This window comes from Ctenopharyngodon idella, chromosome 16 (assembly GCF_019924925.1).
Source record: "Ctenopharyngodon idella isolate HZGC_01 chromosome 16, HZGC01, whole genome shotgun sequence".
NCBI lineage: Eukaryota > Metazoa > Chordata > Actinopteri > Cypriniformes > Xenocyprididae > Ctenopharyngodon > Ctenopharyngodon idella.
The window spans coordinates 17,391,892-17,415,901 of record NC_067235.1 but is presented as its reverse complement, the minus strand read 5'-3'; the positions used below and the strand labels follow the sequence as shown (position 1 = coordinate 17,415,901).

The 24,010-nt window shown below is 35.6% G+C and overlaps 1 protein-coding gene across 1 annotated transcript; it reads right to left on the bottom strand.

Annotated features, from left to right (window-relative positions):
* Window positions 1-1,923: 1,923 nt before the first annotated feature.
* si:dkey-34d22.1 (discoidin, CUB and LCCL domain-containing protein 1) lies at window positions 1,924-18,318 on the bottom strand. Its single transcript, XM_051864927.1, has 15 exons — window positions 17,987-18,318; window positions 13,542-13,763; window positions 12,172-12,309; window positions 9,627-9,678; window positions 9,434-9,506; window positions 9,113-9,246; window positions 8,544-8,581; window positions 6,820-6,999; window positions 6,592-6,704; window positions 6,327-6,498; window positions 6,041-6,127; window positions 5,830-5,923; window positions 5,103-5,143; window positions 4,901-5,008; window positions 1,924-2,709 (listed from the first exon to the last, which is right to left on the bottom strand). The coding sequence occupies exons 1-15, from the start codon at window positions 18,084-18,086 to the stop codon at window positions 2,297-2,299; spliced, it is 1,965 nt and encodes a 654-aa protein (XP_051720887.1). The 5' UTR covers window positions 18,087-18,318; the 3' UTR covers window positions 1,924-2,296.
* Between the last annotated feature and the right edge of the window lie 5,692 nt (window positions 18,319-24,010).

The following is a 24,010-nucleotide window of genomic DNA, read 5'->3' as shown; positions in this document are numbered from 1 at the left end:
TGCAGAATGTGACATTTTTAAATAATTATTTGTTATATATTTTGGTTACATTTGAGAATTAATAAAAATCTAACTGGTTGTGTAAAATAGGCACATAATATCATAATATCAAAATATTGATCAATATACCCCTGAATCGAATCGTATCGAAATCGTATTGCAGAACTTTTTGAGGTATCGGAAAATATCGTATTGCTGGCTATGAGAATCAATATTGTATGGAATCGGGATGACCCGTCCGATTTACACCCCTAGTATTTATGTAACAGGTGGGGTTTATACGAGCATGTATTTCTCATAAACTCTGATACAAACAGTACTCAAAACAACAGAAGGTATATCAACACTAGAGGTGGGTAGTAACGAAGTACATTTACTTCGTTACATTTACTTGAGTAGTTTTTTGGAAAATTTGTAATTTTTAGAGTAGATTTAAATGTGGGTACTTTAACTTGAGTACATTTGTAATGAAAAATATGTACTTTTACTTCGCTACGTTGTGTGACGTTCCTCTCGTTACTTTATTTTAATGCAATACTGTATATATGTTAAGAAATGCGTAGTTTATTGCGAGCGCGCTGTCTTTTTTTCATGAACGATGCCCCATTCACAAATGAATCGCTCTTTTGAGTCGATTCTGTTCAAAGACTTGATCAAACAAGTTGGCAAAACTGTCTAAATTGGTTCGCGAATCATTTTGAATGATTTGCTCAGTTCCCTGCACGCAGTGAATCGTCTGAAGCGGTTTCTCATTCTCACTCGGAGTGTTGGATGAAGTGGCAGTGGACCTACAGTCAATTAAAAGCAAATCTGCAAAAGCATCCTATTGTTTGCCAGCGATGAAGATCTTTATTAGTTGAACTGCGTATGCTGTCTGTGAACAATTCCACAGGTATCAATTTCATTCGATTTCAATTCATGATACAGCCAATAGCCGACATTTTACAACCAAACAAATTATTACGCCACGATAACAAAGTATGTAGCATTTCTTTACCGTTTTTATGGACATATATCTTAATGTATACATTAAATAAGCTACCATTGTTCAGAGAGTATGAAATGAACACCCGCCGTCCCGCGGTAATTTGTGGGTATTGCGCAGTGGTGGCGCCGGCGACCTGTTCGTCTTGAAAATGATCGCCTTTGCGTAGACACAGTTAAGCAGTTTACACGCGCCAGCAGAAATATACATTTGATTATATTTTGGTGAACAGACGGAAGAAGATCCGTCAATGTGCATTTGATCATTGTGTTCAGATGTTCAGAGATTATGAGCGCGAGCACATGTAGAGTTTTCTCTCTTCTTTCAAATGTAGCTGTATACGTTATTATTATACAAAGCAAAGAACATGCAATGATATTTGGGCTACAGATGCCAGAAATAATGCTCGTCTCCTCTGTGTTTGTTGCAAAGATATCTAATTATGATAATAATTTAAATATCAATCTAAATAACAGGCTATTGTATTGTTGTGTGTGTGTGTGTATATATATATATATATATATATATATATATATATATATATAAATTACACATACATACACACACACACACACACACACACACACATACATATACATATATATATGTGTATATATATATATATATATATATATATATATATATGTATATGTGTGTATATATATATATATATATATATATATATATATATATATATATATATATATATATATATATATATATATATATATATAATATTATACACACACATATATATAGTTACAAAGTAACTAGCTGCTTGAGTAGTTTTTTCATTGGATACTTTTTTACTCTTACTCAAGTAACTATTAAGATTATTACTTTCACTTTTACTTTGAGTAAATATTTCTAAAAGTACTTGTACTTTTACTTGAGTACAGTTTTTGGATACTCTACCCACCTCTGATCAACACTTGAGATTTGGTATTAAAAATGACACATTTATTTTACAACTATAAAAATGTAAAATATTTTTGAATACTTCAGTGGTTTGAAATCACACAGACACAAATACTCTTGGACTATATTCTGATTAGTTACAGATAATAAAACATCCACATTTACATTAAATAAAAATACACATAGGTTCAGTGGTCATCTGAACAATACAGCCTTCCTTATAAAAGCACTTCTCCCATATCCTACATTTTTGTTAACACCCAAATAATAATTTCATGTTACATGCTGAACCCTGATGCTATTTAACACATCATAATTCACTGTATCATTTATTAGGTTACATTATAAACAGCAGTATAACAGCACAAATTTGCTTCGAGATTCCATATTGACTCAAAGTGGCTCATGGTATGTGTGCAATAGTGGTTCTACCGTCTGGGGCTCAAAGTAGATCACGCTAGCCTTATGTTGGCTAGTACCATGTGAGACTGGAGTACAGTACCCGTTTGAGATCACTCTGTGGGCAGGGCAGTCATACTGTTGTTTGCCCAGCTCTGCTCTTGCACCCTGTGCAGATCGACACACCGGTAGATTTTGTCGGCTGTCCAGTGTTGAGTCTGTGGGCATTTCGCCGAAGGGTGTCGCATATTCTGGTTCGGGTGGTAGGGGATCGGTGTATTCGGGAAGTTGTCCGGGGGTGTCGTAGTGGTTGAAGGTGAAGGGGATGGTATAGCCCTCCTCCAATGGGGGTCGGAATGTGAGTCCCATCATCTGCCCACCTGCTACTACATCAGGCTCAGCATAGTCTGGAAACAACAGAGAAATGTTATAGAAGTATGTAAACCTAAATAAACCCCATAGAAAAGAGATATTCCTGATCATGGGACATTTGACGGAAAAAAATACTATGGTAGTCAATGGGGGCGAGATCTGCTTGGTTACAAACATTGTTCCAAATATCTTCCTTTGTGTTCAGCAGAACAAAGAAATTTATACAGGTTTGGAACAACTTTGGTGAGTAAATGATGAAAGAATTTTCATTTTTGGGTGAATTATCCATTTAAATGTCCTAATGGAGCACTCAAGTCCTCCTGGGAAGTTTGTTTTTACGAGTTGGAAAGTCGTAATTGACGTCAGGTGCATTCAAATCACTTTGGTTGGAGCAAGATAGTGATCTCACTTTTTTTAAGGTGCTGTAAATTGAATAATTTCCTACTTATAATTACGACTTTGTGGTGACGTTCATGTTTGTTCAAATACGATCTTTCCGACATGACTTGAATGCAACATAATAAAAGCATTCTCAAAGTTTCTTACTTGAATTAAATAATTTACATCAAGTACACTTAGGAAATATTAATAGAATTTTAATGTATAAAGCATTTAATGACTATTTGTTATACACAGGATCAGAGTAAATTGTTATATTTTGATTTTTAATTTTACACATTTTTAGTGATTTTTATTAAATTAAATTCAGAAATTAAATTAAAATTTAATTTAAAATACACAATTCAGAAATGTTACATTTAATATAACAGCATAGGATTTTAAAAAAAATGTAATTGATTTTAAATGAAATGATAAAAACACAATGTCTAATTAGAAGACACTTCATGAATACAATATAACATAATTAACATTTATATCCTGTTAATAGTGATATTATTTATTTTTATTTTTATTATTCATATTTATATTTATTATTTTATTATTTGATATTAAAAATATGATTTTAAAATAATAAAATGGTGTGTGTATGTGTATACCGCAAACCCCTGATTAAGGAAAATCTAACAACATATCACTTTCTTTCATTAAAAAAGTAATGGAATAGTTTCAAAAACTTGTGCATATTTGATGTTTTAGATACGTGTCAAAAATAACATTTCATAGTCTTCAAACACCTCACCTCAAATATTGACCAATCAGATTCATGGTATAGTGAATAAACCCTCCCTAGATTGGCCTTCATGCCCAGGGCTGGCTTTTCCCTTGGCCAACCCATATCCGATTTTTTTTTTTTTTTTTTTTTTTTGTCCCGCCTGTTTACATTCACTTTAGACACTACTGGTCTCCGATATCTGCGTTTACATTACTCCCTGCCCAAAATGATTCTGTTGGTGATCGTTTTACTATGCGACATGGTTGACCCTCGGGTTTTGAATGGCCGTACTAAAAATATTTATATAATTCACGTCAAGTGGCCATGATTATTTGCCAGCATGGATAAGTTAAAAGCTGTCATGGATGTTTGCAGCGCAAAATCTGACTGAACGGATATAGCATTATTAAGTTCTCACGTGTTCCCACTGCACTGTGTCCAACAGTAGTTCAGGCTATGAAAGGGGCCCCACGATTCCCCTCTCCTTCTCAGTCCTTCACTCACTCAGCAGGAATGCTAAGAGGGCGAAACTGTTTTAATTGAAGCAAGTTTAGAAAGGACTCTGATTGTATTGGCCACTGACCCTCTGTCCTCCTCATCCCAGAACCCCTTACTGAAGGGTTTGTTGGTCAGTGGGTGGTGAGGAGGGTGTTCTTCTGACTTGAATGCCCCTAATTTGGGCTCCAATTAAAGAAGCCTTTCAGGGAAGTACTGCTGACGAAAGAAAGACATGTTTATGCTGCCACTGAGCAACTGTTGAAGGAATGAGCTCAGAATGAAAGCCATTTGCCTGTCATGTCTCTTCTGAGTTCCACTGGCAGCTCAGCTGAGCAAAAGCACACAGAGTGGGGCGAGCGAACAAAGGGGTCAGAATGACTACTTGGCTTTCTCTTTCTTTCCGTCCTGCTGTTTGAGCCACATTAACCCTCTTATTCACTGCTATATATTACTGCAATGTCTGAGGGCTGTTGATATGAGTTTCTGAGAACTGTTGTACCCAGCGGCGTCCTCTCGACAAACACTGCCTTGTCTCATTTGCTGTTTGAAACATTCCTTTATGAATTTCGGTATTCATTGCTATACTGGGCTCAAAAGCCCTGTGGATGTCTTACCATTGAGAGGAGGGCTGGGGAGAGCATCGTGGATGTTCCGAACCAGAGGGTAAGATACAAGCTCTGGGTTTGTGCACGGAAGCTTCTTCCCGTGGAAACCCTGACAGCCTTAAGCAAAGACAAAAAAAGTCAGTCAGGAAATACCAACAACACATGGGAGACATATGAAAAACAGTACTAGAGATAGAGAGCAATAGCTTACCTTGGTCAACACAGCATTTCTTTATTTGTGCATTTCTTTTTCTGAAATAAAAAACACGGGTAAATATCAAGAATATGTCTGGGCCATATTTCACCCCGAAAAAAAAGAAAGGAAATACCGGTAATGCATTATATTTTTCTTAATGGAAATTAACTTATTTTTTGGACCTTTCAAATTTGGAGCATTATTTCTAGGCCCAGTAAAAAAATAACTGTATAATTAATATATAAAATAATATATATTTATATATTTTTAATACTTAATAATATTTAATGTAATAATGTTTTTATTTATAATATTTAAATATATAATTAATACATATATTTAAAATTAAATCCCCAATTTGTGGAATAAAATCATAAATTTCCAATTTCCAAACACCTCAAAATTAAACCAGATCAGAATCATGGTATAGTTAATAAACTATATTTTTCTCCATTCAAATTTGTAGCATTATTGCAGCATTATTGTTAGGCCCAGTAAAATATAATTAATGTAATGTCTAAATAAATAAATAAATATTTAATTATAATTAGATTATATAATATATATATATATAAAGTATTCTTTATATTTTTATTCTTTATTTTTATTTTGAGTTAAAATTCATATCAATACTTGTTATGGTGACATGTATGCTTTTTTTAATTCATGTAAATAATAGAAAAGATTTTTAGATTTATTATTTTTACATATTATTCTATATAAGGAATAATTAGTGTGTTACCTTCTCCACCAAATAAGCCCAGCTAAAAGGCACCCCACACACAGAGCGGCTCCCAAAACCATGCCTGCCACTAACAACACTGCTTGATTGGGGCCTATAGGGAAATAATAATAAAAGCTTTATCTTTAAAAAAACAAATCTACTACCAATTTACACATCATGATGTTAGTATTGGCAATCGTAAGCAGTTTTCCTTACAAATTCACCTCACCTGAGCTTCTTATGATGACAGCACTCTCAGTGGGCAGAGTTTGTCGAGGCACAGTCTCTGTGACAACTGCCTTCCCAGTATTCAATTCTGATAAAAATAAATTAAAATAATTCATCACGGGTTTAAAAGACTAAGAATTCATTTCATTAAAAGAATTAGCACAGTGTGCTTAGACTTTGACCAATACAGTCTTTTATTGTCAAAATGTTTAAACTGTTTATGTATCCCTTATGCCAGTTTATGTGGCATAAGGGAACTTAAAAGAGATTCTGGGGCAAGCCCTCACCATCTCCATAGGAACGCGATCTGAGGGGGGCAGAAGGGCAGCCTAACACTTGAACCTGCGCAGAGGCCCTGATATGCCACTTCTGGGGTTTTAGAAGAATGTAGCGTGCTACTACTGGAGGAATCAGACTGTTGAGTACCGTCACATGACCATCAAAATAGGCCTCAAACACCTAACAAAGAAATAATTGTTTATATATGTAATATATATATAATATGTGTGTGTATGTATATATTTATATGTATGTATATATAGCAATACGTACCTTTTTGTCTTTGCTCGATGCCGCTTTGTAGACCTTCCAGTTTTTGCGGTCTTTGCTGAACATGAGGGAGTACGATTCAATGTAGTAATGTGGTGTACCCTTTGTTATGATGCCTGAAAGCAGAAGTAAACATTTTTTTTTTCTCTCTTTATGCTTCTGTAACATTCGCTTTTGCTCTAATGTTACAGCAGATGTTTGCAAAATGATTATTAGAGGTTGACCTCTGACCTGTGACACTACTCCTGTTCCACAGCTCAAGCTCCATCCAGGGTTGCTGGTCCCCAGAGCTCGCAGCCCACTGAGAGCCCTCATGTCCTGGAGACCAGGAGACCTTCTGTCCTAGTCTGTTCACCTCCTCCCACACTGAAGAAGTGTTATAGGCCACCACTGTTAGCTCCCTGTCACACTCTGGACACGCAGAGAGAGGGAACAGAACTTGTTCAGACAAGTTAAGATTATACTTTCTCATACCTCAGATATATATTGTAATTGTTAGTCTTCAGTTGTCAGTGTTTATCTTCTAGCAATGTATAATTACAAATAAGCAGTAACAGCATGTTTAAGGTGTAAGTATCATGTAGCAGGTGTAACTGTGTATTAGATAAACTGTAATTTATTCCTGAACACTCTCACACAGACTGATATTAGGATCCAATTAAACCAAGAACTCTTTATTTTAAAATACAGTTAAAAATTAGATACTTGAGAATAAAGCAGTAAATGTTGTTGAACCAGCTTATTTATTATAAAGCATAATCATGTCAGAGAATTTATAAAATGGCTTATGATTAGGGCTTGACATTAACTTTTTTGCTCACCAGCCACTGTGGCTAGTGGTTTTCCAAAGTTACTAGCCACTCAGCATTTTCACTGGCCACAATTTTGCTGTTGAGAAATGACATTTTATATGATTAATGTTGACTTTGGCATGCTAAAATTACTTGATTTTGAGTAATTTTACTTGATTTACAAGATTTAAAACCCTTTCAAACTTTCAAATGCAGATTGACCACCCAAATCAAGACTACACTGTATATCAGCTGCAGGCGGGCAAGGGGTGGGCAATATAAGCATAATATGAGAAATTTTTAGTTGTTTTTGTTAGGCTATATAAAAAGAACAAAGAAACAAATTACAAATACTAAATTTAAAAAAATATATTTTTTCAGATACATAGGTTTATTTAACATGTATACATTTATTTAACATCTTTTGTTGTTTGATTAACATTAATGACAGACAGGTATTTAATTGGGCTGCTGAATGGATGGACATAATATACTGACACACATTCAGTTTTTACCCACCTGTTTACGTCCACTTAAGCCATAACCGACTGTATTCACGCGAGATACTCCACACGATGGACATTTTGACATCTGTGTGTGCGTGCATTTGACTATTCAGGTGCAAGGAGAACTGATCGCGCGCAAGAGAGAGCGCTTCTGTCGCTCCGCCTATCCCGCCTTCACTAACAGCAAGTTAATCGATAAAGAATTGTGATTGAATTGTAATTTTGTGATACGACGAGTTTGGCTACCTTTGATTAGGCTTGAATTATATTCAACCCGCCAAAGTGGCTAGTGGGAGTGGCTGTCTTACCCGCAACAGCTGAAATCTACCTGCATTTGGCGGGTTGGCGGGTGTTAATGTCAAGCCCTGCTTATGATGTATGAAGAAAACATACTGTACAATATATATTACAATAATCCTATATATTTAGAGTTATTTTATGATTACAGCACTGTGTGAGAATAAATTTAACCGACATTTTAAAATCATCAACTTGCATTTGATTTGCAGTTAAATAAACATTATCACAAATAAATTAATGCAGAGCAAAGCAAATTCAATAAGTATTTAAAAAAAATAATGTTACTAGATTACATTTGCTATGAATTCAAATAATATCTGCTGGAATCATATCTAACATACAGGGAAATAGGCCTTACCTTTCTGGAAGACAAGCCGTTTATCTGACAAGGAACCGCTGTAAAAATATAGAATAGATTATTTATTGTAAAATAATAAAATGGTACATTTACGCAAATCATATCATTAGCCTAAAAAAAGTATTTCTTTTTTTATATTTGAGTCGTCTCATGGAGGCCACCATAGTGAAATCACATGACCAAGTGAATCCTACTCAGTTTATCTTGGTGGCCCTCCTGTTACACATTTCTAAGTACGTTTACACGACAACGATGTACTAAAAACGGAAACGTTTTTCGCGTGCAGACGACAACATTGTCAAAACAATCCCCGTTCACATGGATCTGTGAAAAGTTGTATTATGCTGCCAGGCCAGTAGTTGGCGATGTCACTTTGTAAAGAAAAACTATAGTCTGAACACGTAATACATATGCGCAAATTCACGTTTTTGTAGTTTTGACAAACTACCAAAAACGCATAAAACTTTTCCGTTTTTTAGTTGAAAACTGTGTCGTGTAAACGTCCGCTAAGTCCATAAATAAAAACCACCTGGTGTCAGGATAACTTGCACAACATGCCACACACTCACGTTTTCGACAGTACTCCATTAGAGAAGTTCGACTCATACAAGGTAATGCCCCTCTGCAGAGACACGTTGATCATGCCCCCCAAACTGTCTGAAATAACCCCCGCATGGATTGCAACTTTGCATAATACAGAGGTCTAGAAAACAAAAACACAAGCATATATTAGAATATTACATCATTCAATGTTAACCCTCCTCTTTTCAAAAGACCTTAATGAAAAGTGACTCTTGAGAGCTTAAAAACAGTTTCTGGTATCAATCCATAAATGGAAGTAAATTCAAATGCCATGACTCTATTGCACACAGATAAAAATTCCAGCTTACATCACGGTAGCCTTGTCCATGCCAGCCCCAGATTTCTCCTGCAACACCTTTGCAGCCTGCAGGACAGAATGCACTGGAACACAAGTCCAGGATTCAGATAATAAACATTAAAATGTAAGAGTGGGACTATTCAGAGTGCTGAAAATTGTTATTTTGCTTTAATGTCAGGTCATTGTTGTGGATTTCTTCTTACCTAATCTGCTGAGAGGAGAAATGTGTCCCTCGATGCAGACATGAAATGAGCTCTATGGAATAGAAATAGCATTGACAGTTACAATTTAGAACATGTGCTCATATACACTGGCTTTGTGTAGTCAACATTTCCCAAGCTGACAAAATTGTGTCTGTCTTACGAAACTGATGTATCATTGTACACTCACAGGAAGAAGGTCAGCATTTGATACATAGCACAGTCAAGTTGTCTAGGACTTTACATAAACAACTAAATATACAGGAAAGGAAGGATGAAACCACTTCTGTTAAATCTGAAGCAAAGTGTGAACTTTTGACAGAACATTGACTTCAAGGGGAATTTTCTGGAAAGTCTTTCAACGTTGAGTTCACTCCATGCTTATGGATTTGTGGGCTGAGTTTTTGTCTTTTGAATGTTTTCGAATGTTTTGTTCAATATATTGATGTATAATGTATAAAAATGTATGAAAATCATGCTTAAAGCTGTAGGTTTTAACAAAAAAAAACAAAAAACAAATGCAGTCTAAAATTTAGACACTTGACTGAATGTATGCTTGTCATGATTTTAAAAACCTCTTGAGCTAAAATTACTTTTGTAGACAAGTATACTCTACCATTCAAACATTTGGATCAGTAATTTTTTTTTTTTTTTTTATACATAGTTTTAAAAAAATAAGTATTTCAAATAAATGCTATTCTTTTGAACTTTATATTCATCTTGAATCCTGTATTCCAGTTTCCACACAAACATTAAACAGATTAACTATTTTATCACGTAAATGCAACCGTAGTAAGCATAGAAGTTTTGTTCAATAGCATTAAAAAAAACAAACTTTTGAATGGTAGAGTAAGTTGCTCCTATGTAAAAAAATAAATAAATAAGTAAGTAATTCATAGAATATTTGAACTAATAATAATTTAATACAGAAATATTTAAAAATACAAGAATATAAAAATGTATATGTGTAAAAAATGTATATAGTGAATATGAAAATGTATATAGTGAATGTTTTATTTATAGCTCTAACAACTCTTAAAATTACAAAAATATTTTAATATATACAAATATGGAAAAATTACATAACACATCTAAAATGTGAAAACTAAGTTTCTGTCCAAGATTTTGACAGGTGCTGTAAATATTAAAATAAATATATTTTTGCATACAAAGCAATTTTAGATTTGCTTTATGAGAGTTAAAAACTTCACTCAAAACTTAAGAAATGATTCTGAAATTATGCATGTCATCCGGTCAGAAACTGCCATGAGTGGCTGCTACTGTGTGGTCAGGTGATGGTTAAGCTGTCATGCTGTGCTTGTCTATGCAGGAGGGGTGAGCATACAGCATTCCATCTACTTCAGTGTGTGCCCAAGCACTGGGGCCTCTCCTTATTCAGGCCAGTCTGCTTACAAAGCAAACACTCTGAAACTCAGCCAAGGAGGAGAGTTGCATTCCAGTCGGTCACCCTAACGCACATTTTAAAATCCCTACATCCAGGGCCGGCGCATTAAGTGCTCTATACCCTACACTCCTAGGCAAAAAATGGGCCAATATAAAAGATACAAAATATTCAGTGGTCTTTTAATGGTCTTAACTATTTTAATCACAAATCACTGGTCAGGAAATTAGCAAGAATTGCACAAATGCTGTAGATAAAGTAGCTTAGCACGAAATAGCCTTCCCCAACTTTTAGACAGCTTTTTACAGGAAGAAGTGCCAATGTTGTTCCACTCAATGTTAAAGGTTTAGTTCACTTTAAATGAAATTTTCCCCAAGATTTACTCACCCTCAAGCCATCCTAGGCGTATATGACTTTCTTCTTTCTGATGAACACAAGTGGAGTTATATTAATAAATATCCTGACGCATCTATTGTTTCATTGTGATTCATCACTCCACACACAACTTCCATATTCTGCCAAAAACTTCATTCTGTCTTTGATGTTTTTCAGAGGCAGCAATGGCTTTTTAAGTAGTGCATTTGCTTACATTTTGCTAATTTCCTGACCAATAATTTGTGGTTAAGACAATTAAAAACTTAGTGGGTTGTTTTTTTTTTTTTTTTTTTTGCCCAGGAGTGTACACATTAGGCCTTGTTCCCACTATAAAAATATATCAAAAACAGTGAATAGGAAGTGTTTTTACTAACATGAGTAAAGACTGACCCTTAAAGACGTTACTTTAGTGTAGTCAACCACATTGACACATGTAAGGATGTTTATTTAGCGATCTGCGCACAACCTCCAGGAAAGCAGTTTACATATGATGTTGGAAACAAGTGTAAACAGTAGTTGAGATTAGGATGGGAACTACTTCCACTCCCAGAGTCAGATGAAGTGCTGTTTACTGAGTAAGCTGTACAAACAGTCCCTGGTGTGTTTACTCTGATCATATACAACAAGTTCAGAGCAAAAAGATCCATTTAGCCACATAGTGTACGCTATTAGCTCTTATTTTGTTGAGAGATAAGGATTCCTTTTTTGTTTACTGTTTAGGTGATGTGGGATGGAGCGGGAAGTGTTGTGTTGCAGGACACGAGCCATTACCTGAGTGCTGATTGGTTGAATAGGAAAGGACAAAGCCCCGTCCTGAACGGTGAGTGCCAGAGATGAAACGCACTGTTACTTCATTAGTACTCACAGATATATTCCTATTTGTGGTGGACAACTGCCCACACAGAGGACCTGTGAAACACAGACCACATAATATAAACAAGCAGAGCAGATTAAATTCACACAATCCTGCAGAGATTCACTGCCATAAAAGGCTGACATGTTCATGCAGACTTATGTGAGCATGTAACTGTCATGCTATAGCAGAGTGGAATGCAGCATGCAAGCTGTAGTCATGCTTATGGTCACATGACTTTGAGGCACTAAAGAACAGCATGAGGTTGGCTCTCTGGAATTTCTCAATAATATACTGTAAATGAGGTGGCTATAACAACAGTTGAAGGTGGAGACTAACTAATTCCCTTGTAATGTTGCCTTTTTTGGGTAAGAAATTTAATATAAATGATTTAATTAATTAAATATAATAATTATATTTAATTATATTTATTTATTTTATTTATACTTTTAAATATTTAATATAATTTATTTGATGAGAAAGTAAATCCTAGATGGGTATTTAATATCAATTTTTTTTTAATTGAATTATTTTATAATTATAATAATATTATTTAATATGATAATATTATTATTATTATTATTCTATTTATCATTTTACACATTTAATATAATTTTTATGATATAACATTTAAGAAATTAAATCTTACATGGGTATTTGATAGCAATTATTTAACTTATATTTAATTATATAGTTATATTAAACAATTTTGAATTATTTATTTTTTAAATGTATAATTTTAAATATTTAATTTAATTTATATGATATCCATAACATTTAAGAAATTAACTCTTAGATGGGTATTTAATATAAATTATTTAATTTATATTTAATTCAATTATTATATTCAATTATACTGAATTATTTATTTTTAAATATTTAATGTAATACATATATATGATATCCATATCATTTGAGAAATTAATTCTTAAACAGGTATTTAATATCAATTATTTAATTTATATTTAGTTATTTTATTATATTCAATTATATTTGTTATTTCCTTTTTTTATTTAATTCATAGTTTTAAAAATTGACTAAAATTGATATGACATCCATAGCATATGAGAAAATAAATTCTAGATTAGTATTTAATATCAGTTCTTTAATTTATATGTAATTATATTATAATATTAAATTAGATTTAATTATATTATTTTTTTAATTTATGATTTTAACTATTTAAATTAATGAGAAAGTAAACATTTTTTGTCATTCTACTGGTGCATACAGAACACTGTGTTAGACTCTGTGTCATTCCATAACATCTGTGTGAAGAGAGTCATACCCACTCTAGTGGCTCCACTGGTGTCTGTGATGGTAAGAGAGCCAGATATGCAGTCTTGGCTCCACTCCAAGTCAAAGTCCCCAAAGGTCAAGAGCAGCGTCTGGCCCTTCGCTACCCTTAGGCTCCACTCACACCGGGTGTGGTTAGGGTAGGTTCCCGGGAAGTTCAGCGAGGTCAGTGTGCCACTGGTGGGACTGAGGACTGTATGTCCACACCCATCGCCTGAAAGGAAAAAAAAGAGAGAAGATCAAATGGATATTAATACAAAGAGTTAAAAAGGCATTTTATCTTTGCTTTATGCTCTAGTTTTGTTTTGTGGTCTGTTTCCACACATAATTAAACCAGACATTTTATCTTATATTTAACTTCCATTAATCATCAAATGTGCTAACTAGTTTCTCTCTTGGCATGTTTCTAGCCCATAGGAAAATGAGACAGGGCACATTAACAGTAGTATGAGAATTGTGGCTATTGGCAGGTCGCTGGCTGCGTATCGAAGAGTGGATTGCTAAAGCTTGTGTGGAAAGGGGGCTTGCCAATTTCAATATTAGTCACACTTGAGGGGCTTTCCATAACTGATGTTAATTAAAGCGATAATTACAGTAGGGTTTAGTTGATGGCAATGCTGTGTTGTAGGGTAGCTTCCACAGACACGCTTTACCAAGTTGATTAACATGACATCATCACCTCAACATAGCCCCAAAACAACTGGCAACTAGTTTGGAGTTCTACTAAATCCTAGAGTCAATATGAATTGCCAAATTTATCTAATGTTTTTGAGTCTCCTGCTCTTATGGTCTAGACACTGAGAGAGCAGTCTGAGTCCATTGTTGGCCTTTCATTCCTAATTTCTCAGTCAGCTCTGAATCATTGGGGTTTAAAGCTTCTGTGGCCCCTTCTTTCCGCTTTAGGCGCATTTTATCTCCAAATCTACCGAACCTCTTGTTGCTATGAGCCATTTTAATCATTGCATAAGAAAACAAACATAATTTTGTGGTCAGGCTATTAACTAGCAATGTTCAAACAATTCACTGTGTGACTCAGTGTGTGCTTAAAGAGTTGATTGTTTGATTTGGGTAAACCCAGCTAAGATTTGTGGATGAAGCTGGGGATGTTTCTTGCAATTAGTTATCTCAACCCAATCTCATTAGAAAATATAACTATTTTGCAAGGTGGCGTTTTTGTATAAATTCATGTGATGTGATTTCTATGGAAACATACGATTTTTAGAAAAAAACCTAACCCCATCCCTAAACCTAACCATCAATGGGGCGTAAGCAGATCATCCAAAAAATGTACGAATCATGACATTATCTTGTGCGTAATCGGTTTCGTTTAATAAAGTTAATAAAGTTTGGAGACTAATTAAGTCAATATTAAGTCAAATTGAACAAATTATTTTTGTTCAATATATATATATTATTTCAATGTAAACATGCGCTTAGAGGGACATCTTTAACCATTGCGCTGGCGTCTTTTGCAGCGTCTCTCGCATAACAAGGCATTCTAAAAATGCGGTGCTCAAGTTAAAATAAGTTCTCTAAAATCTCTAGATCTTGCACTTTTTTTGTTACACTGACCTGCATCTCACATTTTTAACAGCAAAAATGCATTCTGTGTGAACTGGCCCTTAGGGTGGCGTTCACACAGAACACGTTTTTCTATTCCAACGAGCTTTCCATTGTTTTTCTATATAAATACACGCTAGACAAGTATGACCATTTCACTCGCGTCTTGCATCTTTTGCAGCATCTCGCACATGACACGGTGTTGTTCAATCAGTTCAACTTTTAAAAAAACGCATCTCGAGACCTTGCGTTTTTTCCCCATTCCACTGCCCGCATCTCGCATTTTTCAAAGCAAAAAGCATTCTGTGTGAATGAGCCTTAAGTGTGTAATTTCTCCAAAACAACTATAAGTAATCCATTTTTATAGGTTACTCTGCCCTGAAAAGCGCAAATACTGTGGCTTTGTGGTGCGATCAAAACATTGCTGTTTGTTTGATCCAGCCAACCTAGCAAAGCTCAACCAGTGATGTGAGTCTGGGGTGGGGCTATCTGTTTTTTTGACCAATGACAGGCAGGACCGATGGACACTTTACTATCCTGTGAGGCCACGGGAGGGGGTTTATGAATGGAACTGAAGCGACACAACTGATGCTGGTAGGTCACGTGACAGTAACAACATGGTGGATGTAATATGACTGAATTTCATTCATACCCATATTCATACTATATAGAATGTACTTTTTAATGTTCGTGAAGTAAATTCAAGTTCAAATGTCATAACTACTCAGTACGCGATTTCGGACACAGCAAATCATTTCTGCTATTCCGTTTGGTGGTGCTAGTGTGCAGAAATTAGACTACGGTTGGCCACAGTTTAAAGGGTTAGTTCACCCAAAAATGAAAATTCTGTCATTAATTACTCACCCTCGTACCGTTTTACACCCGTAAGACCTTTGTTGATCTTCAGAACACAAATTAAGATATTTTTGTTTAAATCCGATGGCTCCGTGAGGCCTACATAGGGAGCAATGACATTTCCTCTCTCAAGATCCATAAAGGTACTAAAAACATATTTAAATCAGTTCATGTGAGTACAGTGGTTCAATATTAATATTATAAAGCGACGAGAATATTTTTGGTGTGCCAAAAAAACAAAATAACGACTTACTTAGTGATGGCCGATTTCAAAACACTGCTTCAGGAAGATTCGGAGCATAATGAATCAGCGTGTCGAATCATGATTCGGATCGCATGTCAAACCGCCAAACTGCTGAAATCATGTGACTTTGGTGCTCCGAACTGCGGATTTGACAAGATTTATTATGCTCCGAAGCTTCCTGAAGCAGTGTTTTGAAATCGGCCATCACTAAATAATTCGTTATTTTGTTTTTTTTGGCGCACCAAAATATTCTCGTCGCTTTATAATATTAATATTGAACCACTGTACTCACATGAACTGATTTAAATATGTTTTTAGTACCTTTATGGATCTTGAGTGAGGAAATGTCATTGCTCCCTATGGAGGCCTCACGGAGCCATCGGATTTAAACAAAAATATCTCAATTTGCGTTCCGAAGATTAACGAAGGTCTTACGGGTCTGGAACGGCATGAGCGTGAGTAATAAATGACAGAATTTTCATTTTTGGGTGAACTAACCCTTTAACAAGGCCAGTTTCTTTGTAACCACAGCTCAAAAATTCACAATGAATTTCCTCATGAAGCACAGCCTGAGGCAATCTGTAGATATTATTTAACAGCAGGCAGACACTTTGATGACATCTGTGCGATGTCTGTGATTTGAGCTCACAGCAAGGTGTTTAAAAAATGCAGCGCTTGAGGACGCATATACTGGGTATAATTAAGACACTTGCTGACACACAATATAAAATTCCTTACAGCTGAACTACTATGAACACACTGGGACAAATGGATACCAATCCATCATCAGCGCTACACTATCAGGCAGCATGTAATTTTATTTTCTCGTCAGGGGATTTGCAGACACGTCCCTGCAGGCCTGAGCCCATGGCAGACAGGATGTTCGGTTGTTAATATTGTCACTTCACAATTCCTCTGTCAATCATATATTACAACTGTAAACTCAGAATATTTGTGGACAAGCTGTTTTTTCCTGCTCTTTTGTGTATTGGCAAATCCTGGATACTATATATATAATCTCAAAAACATGTCAGCTTCCACTCTGATACAATAACATCCCAAAAAACAGTGAGCATCCTTTCTGGCTCATCGGATTGGAAGTATTGTACACGTAGTTCTGGGGGTGGATGTTTTACTGGAAAACATTTTCCGTAGTCCTCAGTCTGTGAATCTGGCTGTAGTGACTCATGCTGACCCCACACAGATTGAGAAATACCATAAACAAGGTCATTCTTTCTAACACACTCTCTAAACACAGGCAGAATTTGAGGACATCTTCCAGTCCAGCAGTCTGGATGCTGATATGCTTGTGATCTTATATGGACAAATATTGCTATAAACATATAGCAAAAGTTCTATAAGTTAGTATTTTTAATGGGCGAGTTGACCACAGAGTGAAGGTAAAACAGCCAACAAGTTCATTCATCAACTCCCTCAAAAATTTAGCATCCCAGTTACATCTTAAAGTTTGTTTCGACAGAACTGTAATTTAAACAAAGGGCTGTTATATTAGAGAATCTAAAATAGATCTATAAAAATAGTTTTCAAATCAAGGTAAGTTTTGATTTGTTTAAAATTTTGGTTACTGCATAATTCCTGTACATGTGTTATTTCATTGTTTTGTTGACTTTACTAATATTCTAAAATGTTTATATAATGTTGTTTATTATAATATTGTCTATATTATACAATATTTTTACATTTTAATTAATTTTTATTTTTTAACATAAGTATTACCTCGCACCGTATTAATGTACTAGTAGTAGGTGCAATCTTACCCTTTTGACCGCATACCAACACCAGCGTTTCGATGCTGAGAATAAGCCAAATCCAAGAGAATTCCGTAGTATCCCAAAGCGCTCCATATCTAGCTTGCATGGTTTCCTCTGGGATATCCCGTCGCTGACTCTAGCGTTCTGAGTTTATGCCATGAGTTTTAGTTAATGTCGTAATCGGTCTAAACCCTCTTCTCATCCAAGTTAAGACGCAGCAAAGTAGCCCATCCCCTACTGGGCACGGGTTAATGTACTCTCCTCTTATTGGCCTCAGGACGTGCTAGTCAACTTATTTACACAATTCCTGTTTCAGTACCTGACTTGTGTAAAGCGAGATGTTTCCAAACACAACGACAGAGGGTGCACCGTGCAAATAATGTGATGAGAAAGTTGGGACACAACACGCTTGCGTGGCCATTGCGTTAAAACCCATAAATGCACTAAAATTAAACGGTGTGAATAAAGACAATGTTCGTTCAGTAGGACAGCAGACGCTGCTGATTTAAAAATAAAATAAAATAATTTATGTTTATCGGCGGATTTCTGAGCATACGTCTTAAGATGTCTATAAAACAAAAATCCAAATCATTTTTGTCCAAAATTGAACAGTGTCCGAATTGTAGGCTAAATGGCAAATCGTACTTTTGTGGAATTTTGTGAAAAGTGGTCTGAACAATTCGTCCTGAATAATTAGTATAAGCAGTTCACAAGTAAACAACAATCGGCCTTTCGGTACTATTCGCACTGAATTGGTACTTACAGAGCAGTTTTTATTTTCCTTGTCATAAGAATGAAATGCTCACTGGTCACTGAATGCTGTGTACGTTACTGACGCAGACACGTGACAGTTCAACACAAATGAATCAGACGACTTATTCGGTGAGTCATTCAATTAATGCTATGTTGATTCAGACTCTGATTCTAACCAGACTCCTGTCCTGAGACTTTTTTTCCTAAAATTATTACACTCAAAATTGAGCAGCAACTGATGATGGTTTTAGTTTATCGACTACTTGCAAACAGTATTTACAGTTTAGTTAAGATTGTCCCACTTTAGTAGTGTCTAACTAAGTACATATTGCTTCACAAGGCTAAATTAGTAAAAAATCACTATGTATTAGAAATGTAATTGAGTATTCCGTATCAACAGTACTCAAGTTAATTCCAAATTCTCTGAAACAATACTTTATTAGGCCTAATAAAGCAGGCTACTTAAAACCCCAAAGCTATTGTTTTGTAATAATTGACTTGTGGTGCCCTCTTTAGTGAAGTGAAGATATTACTGACACAGACACAGCTGGGTTGGCTATGAAAACTTGTCAAGGACAGGTCTTTAGAAAAAACGCATGCCAAAAGAACATAAAATGTGGACAATACAACTTTTTACATGATTAATTTCACATTTTTTCTTTTGTCAAATCAACTTCAATAATCAATGTGGTTTAGATAACACAATATTTTAGGTTTCTGTTGATTAAACCAATCGCCTTCATTGTATTAACTAAATGTTTTTAATTTCAATGAACTCAATTTTATCGCAATCAGGTAACTTACTTTAAGTTAAACCAACAATTCTTTTTTACAGTTTTAGAATTGCACTCAAGAATTCATTAGTTACTCTGGCAGTAATCTTGAACTTACACTGACACCTAGTGGCGTGGGTGCAACATCACTCAGTCCACCATTATTAATTGACTCCATTAGAGATAATAGGGGGTTTAAGATAAAACGAATAGTAATCTTAACACTGTGACCACTGTGAGGCGACCTCCTCCATGTAAATAAAACAGCTTTTATAAGGCTGATATAACAGGAGTCATGACACTTTTTTTTTTTTTTTTTCATGACTTTCAAACATATTTTTCAAAAATACTGTTCATTTCTTTAGGGGTAAAACTTTTGTGAGGAAAAAAAATACAGAGTGAGCCCTCTAACTGTATTCAACATGTTTTTGTAAGTACATTTGCTGCAGCTGTTGTGTGTGTGTGGCGCGAGCTTATGTTTTAGTATACGTGATTGTGTGTTTTGTGTCATTTATAACAGTTGAAGCAGATGTTTGGACCGCTGGACTCAGTAAGACTGATTTTGGATCTTCAAAGCAACAAAACTGATCATTAGCAATAGCAAATTCATGAAACATTCATCGAATTAGCCTAATAGTGAGTATAGAGCCCAACTGGAGAACATTATGCAACATTAAAAGGAAAGATTTTTTTTTAATCATAATTTATTCACTCTCATGTTGTTCCAAACCTGTATGACTTTTTTCTTCTGCAGAACTCAAAAGAAGATATTTTGGTATGTTTTGAATGGCAATTAATGTCTGTAAATTATTCTCTGTTTATTAAGCAAATGACATTTTAAAACTACGCCTACTTTAAAGGTGCAGTGTGTAAATTTTAGCGGCATCTAGCGGTGAGGTTGCGAATTGCAATATAGAGAAGCTACGGTGGCCAACACAGGACAAAGATGTTGTTGTCTGAAACAGCAGAGAGTAGCCAGTCAAGCAAACGCACTCTGTAGAGCAGTTTGCTTAGGGCTACTGTAAAAACATGCCGGCGCAAAATGTCGACTTAACATGTAAGGGGACCCGCGGTGCATGTAGATAGAAATGGCTCGTTTTAAGGTAATAAAAACATAATGGTTCATTATGTAAGGTCTTTATACACAACTGAAAACATAGTTATGTATATTATATTGCATTTCTATCAATAGATCCTCCTTAAATTTACACATTGCACCTTTAAAAGTAATTCAATTTAATTTACTCAAATATTTGCCCTTTATAAATGTACATTTTAGAATCAGAAGACTCATTCAAGTATTTATTTACTTATTTTTATTTACCTTATACTCAAAAATGAATAGCAAGTTGTATTTTTTGGAATATTACTAATTGATTCCCACATCTCTATTTGATAACAATCAGGTTGTAAATATGACAACCTCCATGATTTGCAATACGCAATTTTTGTACATTTTGGAAAAATAATTTTGCAGAGGTGCTATAAAAAAAAAATAAAATAAAATAAAATCATACCTTTTTACTTACATAAATTAGTAAATTTTATTTATAAGTACTGTACTTTTGACAGACAAGACTCAAGCCATGCCCCCAAAATATTTCTATTTATTTTTTGATTTTTTAATTGCAATATTTAACCAATGAACTACATTTCTCTATATTGAAAGCACTTTATATACCTTTAAGCTTGTTACCATTAATTTTCTGGAATACAAATATCAAGGATATCTAATGAATAATCTCATCTAAATGTAATGTAATATTAAAATGTAAAGATTTTTTTTTTTTTTTTTTTTTTTAGCTATTAAAGGTTTTTTTTTTTTTTTTTAATAAAATCAATGTAACTAGCCATTATCTGTAATTACTTTTAACATTCTGAATGTTTACCACCAGATGGCAATAAAACATTAAGAAACAGCTGAATGATATGGCATGACAATCCTGTTGTATATGGTCTGACATGCTAAAAATGTCAACATATCTGTCTCCCAGACAGATTACATTCCATGTAAGTTTATACTTAAAATAGAGATCATTCTGCTCCCAGTAAGAGATCACAACCTTCAGACTGTTTTCTCTCACAACAGTGTTTAATCATATAAACAGTTTCAAGCCCTACACTGTATTTATTCTTAGAACAATTTTTCCTATACACGACACATACGTGCTCACAATCTCATTTTATGTGAGAGGAGCTCTTCATAATCCTCCCACACTTCGCTTGAATCAAATAAAACTGGGCACAGTCCATCACTCTTTTGTCATTTACCTCAAAAAGAGAGTTTTGTGGGTGTACTGGTGACTCCCTTAACAGGGGCTCAAACGTAATTTTGTGGAGGAAAGCGCACCTGTCTCAACCTTCATAATGCTATACAGGCCCCATTCTGACGTTCACATGGGACGCCTAAACAAATGATAAACCGCTGCAGTGGTTCCGCCAAAGCAATGACTGAACAAGGTCATATAGGAGATGGTGACTATTACGCAGTGATTTGTGCCTTTGCTCAAGGCAGATCGCAGAGATCATGTATTTGGATACTGCTGCAGTATCAGCATACTTAAGGACTATTTTCTAGGCAAAATAAGCAAACTTAGGGTACAATTAAAGGAATTGTTCACCTAAAATTGAAAATGTTGTCATTTATTTCACTCAACTTGATGATGTTCCAAACCTGTATGAACACAAAAGAAGATATTTTGAAGAATGTATTTCGAAGAACTCTTATACAAGTCAATGGGGTCCAAAATACTTCAACGAGTTCCAGGTGAGTCCCAACAGGATACTCTCCCATATTTGAGGTTTAATTATAATAAATGTATGTACATGATTATCATTCTGATTTAAACAATTGCATATTTGCTGCAACTTGCTCTCTGGCATAATTTATTTGGCTTTTTTAAAATAGCTGACCATATTGCTTGATCTACAGCTCTGGAGTTGAAATCCCCAGCTCTGAATATGCAATAGGTAGACTGATTGTGATAGAAAGAAAAAAAGGCTGCACTGTTCGCTGCTGTGTGAAATTAAATTGGTATAAGAAACGTGAATGGATCAGCGTGTGGCTATCTGTGCCTGCCATCCCTGCTGGCTCCGGGATATGGCTGGACCTTGGGCAGCTGAGGTCCAACTTGGCCCTGTTGCTTCTATTCATGGCTCAATAGGTAGTCCTTCTTTTGTGAAGCCTAAACAGATTAACACAAATCCATCCAACCTGTGGGACTGCGTAGATAAGATGCTCCATAGCTTGTTGGCCTCATAATGGCTATTGTTCTGGAGAACTGGAAACATACAGTGCGAACGTCTGCTTGGTTTAGCGGCTTCAATTTGCATGGAAAATGAAGAGTCATTTCAATAACAAATCTTAATGTAAACAGTTTTTTGCATGACATAATTTTGACAGCTACATACAGCATGTACAGCAATACAGCAATGGTTGTCAACTAGGTGGCTGCCCATAGGGGTCTCAGCAAACTTCAAAATAAATATATATATATATATATATATATATATATATAATATACACACATATATACACCAATCAGGCATAACATTATGACCACCTTCCTAATATTGTGTTGGTCCCCCTTTTACTGCCAAAACAGCCCTGACCAATCGAGGCATGGACTCCACTAGACCCCTGAAGGTGTGCTGTGGTATCTGGCACCAAGATGTTAGCAGCAGATCCTTTAAGTCCTGTAAGTTGCGAGGATCAGATTTGTTTGTTCAGCACATCCCACAGATGCTCGATTGGATTGAGATCTGGGGAATTTGGAGGCCAAGTCAACACCTCAATCTTGTTGTTGTGCTCCTCAAACCATTCCTGAACCATTTTTGCTTTGTGGCAGGGCGCATTATCCTGCTGAAAGAGGAATACCGTTTCCATGAAAAGGTGTACGTGGTCTGCAACAATGCTAAGGTAGGTGGTACCTGTCAAAGTAACATCCACATGGATGGCAGGACCCAAGCTTTCCCAGCAGAACATTGCCCAAAGCATCACACTGCCTCTGTTGACTTGCCTTCTTCCCATACTGCATCCTGGTGCCATGTGTTTCCCAGGTAAGCGACGCACCCGGCCATCCACGTGATGTAAAAGAAAATGTGATTCATCAGACCAGGCACCTTCTTCCATTGCTCCGTGGTCCAGTTCTGATGCTCATGTCCACTGTTGCCGCTTTCGGAGGTGGACAGGGGTCAGCATGAGCACCCTGACTGGTCTGCAGCTATGCAGCCCCATACGCAACAAACTGCGATGCACTGTGTATTCTGACACCTTTCTATCTGACCCAGCATTAACTTCTTGAGCAATCTGAGCTACAGTAGCTCGTCTGTTGGATCGGACCACAGGGGCCAGCCTTTGCTCCCCACGTGCATCAATGAGCCTTGGCCGCCCATGACCCTGTCGCCGGTTCACCACTGTTCCTTCCTTGGGCCACTTTTGATAGATACTGACCACTGCAGACCAGGAACACCTCTCAAGAGCTGCAGTTTTGGAGATGCTCTG